The sequence below is a fragment of the Octopus bimaculoides genome, chromosome 17 (assembly GCF_001194135.2).
Source record: "Octopus bimaculoides isolate UCB-OBI-ISO-001 chromosome 17, ASM119413v2, whole genome shotgun sequence".
Classification (NCBI taxonomy): domain Eukaryota; kingdom Metazoa; phylum Mollusca; class Cephalopoda; order Octopoda; family Octopodidae; genus Octopus; species Octopus bimaculoides.
Genome location: NC_068997.1, coordinates 36,240,848 through 36,244,218, shown reverse-complemented (window position 1 = coordinate 36,244,218; position 3,371 = coordinate 36,240,848). Strand labels below are relative to the sequence as shown.

Genomic DNA, 3,371 nt, shown 5'->3' with positions numbered 1-3,371 from the left:
ACGGCGCTGACCATTAGGAGGTATTTCTTGTCCCTTCGCATGAAATCAATTAGTGAGAGAGAAAGGGGGAAACGCAGCTGCTAAGATGCAAACAACAGCACGTCACACACACATACTACATTAACTTCCATTTATTTTTTGTAATCAACCAAAACTACGTTGAATATCTGAGTCTAAGGACCTTTCATGCCAAGTTTGAACATGATTGGTTAACTGGTTTTTGTGTGCATTGATAACAAACAAGCAATTTTATATATTAGATTGAGTACAGCAGTTTATACCTACTCCTTTTCTATATATTGAGCAAGGCTATTTCCAGGATTGTGTCTTCTTTCCTTGTTATTAAAACCTTAGTAAAAAACCTTAGTCTTTTCACTTCTAGGTTTAGGTTTCATGCCTGGAATTTTCTCTCTAATTCCACTATAAATTCAGCTATGAGAACAAGATCATCAGCATATAAGTGTTTCCATGGACAGCCAATCTTAAACTTATGATAGCCTGCAGGACTATGATGAATAGGAGAAAATTGGGGAACCTTTCATACTAAATTTGTCACTGAAATCATTGCCAACCCTCATTTTACTTATTGCATCTTTGCACATAGCTTGTACAACCCACCATGAGCCATTTGTCTACACCTAGTTTCCACAGTGACCACCAAATTACTGAACACGATACCCTGTGAAACAACTTCCAGTCAAAAAAGCTAGGAATAGGGGTTAATTCTTAGCCAAGTACTTCTCTTGCAGTTACCTCACTAGGAAGGTTGCATTTATGACACCTCTTGCAGGTATGAAGCAATACTGCATCTCATCTAGGTCTACTTTATCATGGATCAATTATACTATGACTCTCTTTGTGATCTACATAACCTCATCCAGTACTTTGATTCCTCTGTAGTTGCTTCTCTTCTAAGGCATCTCCTTTGCCTTAGTAGCACAACAACCAAAATCAAAATGAGGACACTGGTTCAAATATATTGGTGCATAATAATTGTTTCTAATTGAAGGTCAAAGCCCGAAATTTGGTGGGAAGGGAACAGTTGATTATATTGAGTCCAGTACTTGACTGGTGCTTTATTTTGTCATCCCTGGAGTGAGAGAAGGCATAGTTGTTCCCTGTGAGGTACAATTTCAGATCTGTCTTCACCAGTTCATTCCATCTCCTCTTTGATTTCTTCCTTCCACAGATTCATTTACTTTTGAGCTCACTGCATGTCTATACAGCTGTCTTCCATATTCATCAAATGCCCATACCAACACAGTCTCTCTCTTACACACTGCATCTGCTTCCTCTCAGCTCACTCATTCTCCATTGTTCATGCAACACTAGTATTACACATCCAGTGGAGCATGCTTGCTTCATGTCTTTCTTGTTTTCACAAACTTCTGAATTCATGGCTCACTACTCTCTAACATTCAACATCATGCTTCATACTCAAGCATCATATAATCTGCACTTCACTCTGAGGGAAAGCCTTTTGTTTCCAGCCAGTTTTTATATTATCTATGCCTACCGCTAATTAGGTCCCCCATTATGACAGAAGCTATTAACTACTTCTAGTGAGCCATCTGTCCATTGGAAAGAGTCTATTTAACACATCCTCTTACTTATTACTCTTATTACCCTACTACACATGAGGTTTACCTTCTCTGTTAGCCTGTTTGTGATTATATCCCTTCTACAGCCATTGTTTACAGATAGTACTCCATATAGGCATGGCTGTGTGATAAGATGTTTGCTTCTCAAATCGTTTTGGGTTCAGTCCCACTCTGTGGAACCTTGGGCAAGTATCTTCTATTATAGCACTGGGCCAACCTAAGCCTTGTGAGTGGATTCTGATAAACAGAAACTGAAAGAAACCCATTGTATATATACATGTGTGTATATGTCTTTTTGTCTCCTTGTCTTGACATCATATGATGGTTGTAAATGATTATCACTATCATTCAAGTAGTGTTATTTATTTCCACTATACTGTGAGAATATGTCTCGCCATAAGGAAATATTACCTTGCTTGGAAACAAGTGAGGGTTGGTGACAGGAAGGGCAGCTGGCCAAAGAAAACCTGTCTCAATAAACTCTGTCTAACCCATACAAGCATGGAAAAATGGACGTTAAAACAATGATGATATATGTATATATTCTAATATAATAGTTTAGTAAAAATGTTTTAAAACTTCAAATGACTGAATAAAATTTTCACCAAATGAAATGCTTGCTAACTCAGCTTCCTCAGGCTGCCAAGACACATATGTAATAATAATGATCATCCTTTGCATCACAGAAATGTTCTTAAAACCATTTAAAATGCAAATTAAAAGTGTAAATTCTTCCACTTTTCATCTGTTTTTACATTGGTTTTGAATGTTGGTAAAAAATATGTAAATGTATTTCTGAATCAATCTCAGTTAATGTCACTAAAAAGATATATTATCTTTCCATTTCTAGGTATGAACAACAGCGAGAGCAACTTGATAATCAATCATTCAATTTGGAACAGCAGAACTTTGCCATCCAGTCACTAAAAGATACGAAAACTACAGTAATGTCAAAAATTATGTCTTCGAATTTAAAATATATATTTTTTGTTTTTGTTTTCTTGAAATTAAAAGTTGATATTTATTTCTTTTATATTTCAGGTAGATGCAATGAAGAGTGGAGTAAAGGAATTCAAGAAAGCTTACAAGCATGTCAAAATTGATGACATTGAAGTAAATGCCTTTTGCTATTTCTTTTAAAGTTTTATTAAAACCTTGTACAGTAACCCCTCAAACTATCATGGGTATTATGTTTCAAAACCATTCACAGAAATAATTAGAATCTAAAAAAATATAAATACCTATCAGCTACAGAAACCCGGATATACTGAGGAGTCCACAATATAAATTTACATATATTAGCCAGAAAAATCTGCGATGTACTGAGTGTGCAATCAGTGAACCACAATGTACTGTGTGCACAATGGGTGAACCGCCAGTGTCTTGTTAGTGAAATTTGGTAGAAGAAAAGTTACAGAAGCTTTTCATGGTTGTGTGCATTTGTGTTTAAGGTCAGGGCATTGCTTCATTATTGTAATATGTATTTTCTCGTCATTAGCATCATTTAGAAGTCTGAGTGTTGGCTTTGTTTTGTTTACATTGCTGCATTGTCATTCCTTGCCTTTCTTGTAACAATATAGTCTAAGCATTTTATTGATTCTCATTGTATTGAAACTGCTTTAGTGCATGAGCAAGGATACTCAGCACTTGGCCTTGCATACTCTACAAGTAATTACTTGAATGATGCAAGAAAATGCTTGAAAGACGCATAACTCCACACCAATGACAATCAGCAGTGATAACTCTACTATCTGTTATTGGCCTGAATTG

General features: G+C 36.0%; 1 protein-coding gene across 1 annotated transcript in view; it reads left to right on the top strand.

Annotated features, from left to right (window-relative positions):
* LOC106875340 (charged multivesicular body protein 5-like) overlaps positions 1-2,801 on the top strand; it is a 45,919-nt gene extending 43,118 nt beyond the window's left edge. Inside the window, exons 4-5 of the mRNA XM_052973827.1 lie at positions 2,452-2,545; positions 2,643-2,801. Of these exons, the coding sequence (XP_052829787.1) occupies positions 2,452-2,545; positions 2,643-2,741 (193 nt within the window). The 3' untranslated portion in view covers positions 2,742-2,801. The remainder of the gene's footprint in view (positions 1-2,451; positions 2,546-2,642) is intronic.
* Positions 2,802-3,371: the final 570 nt, after the last annotated feature.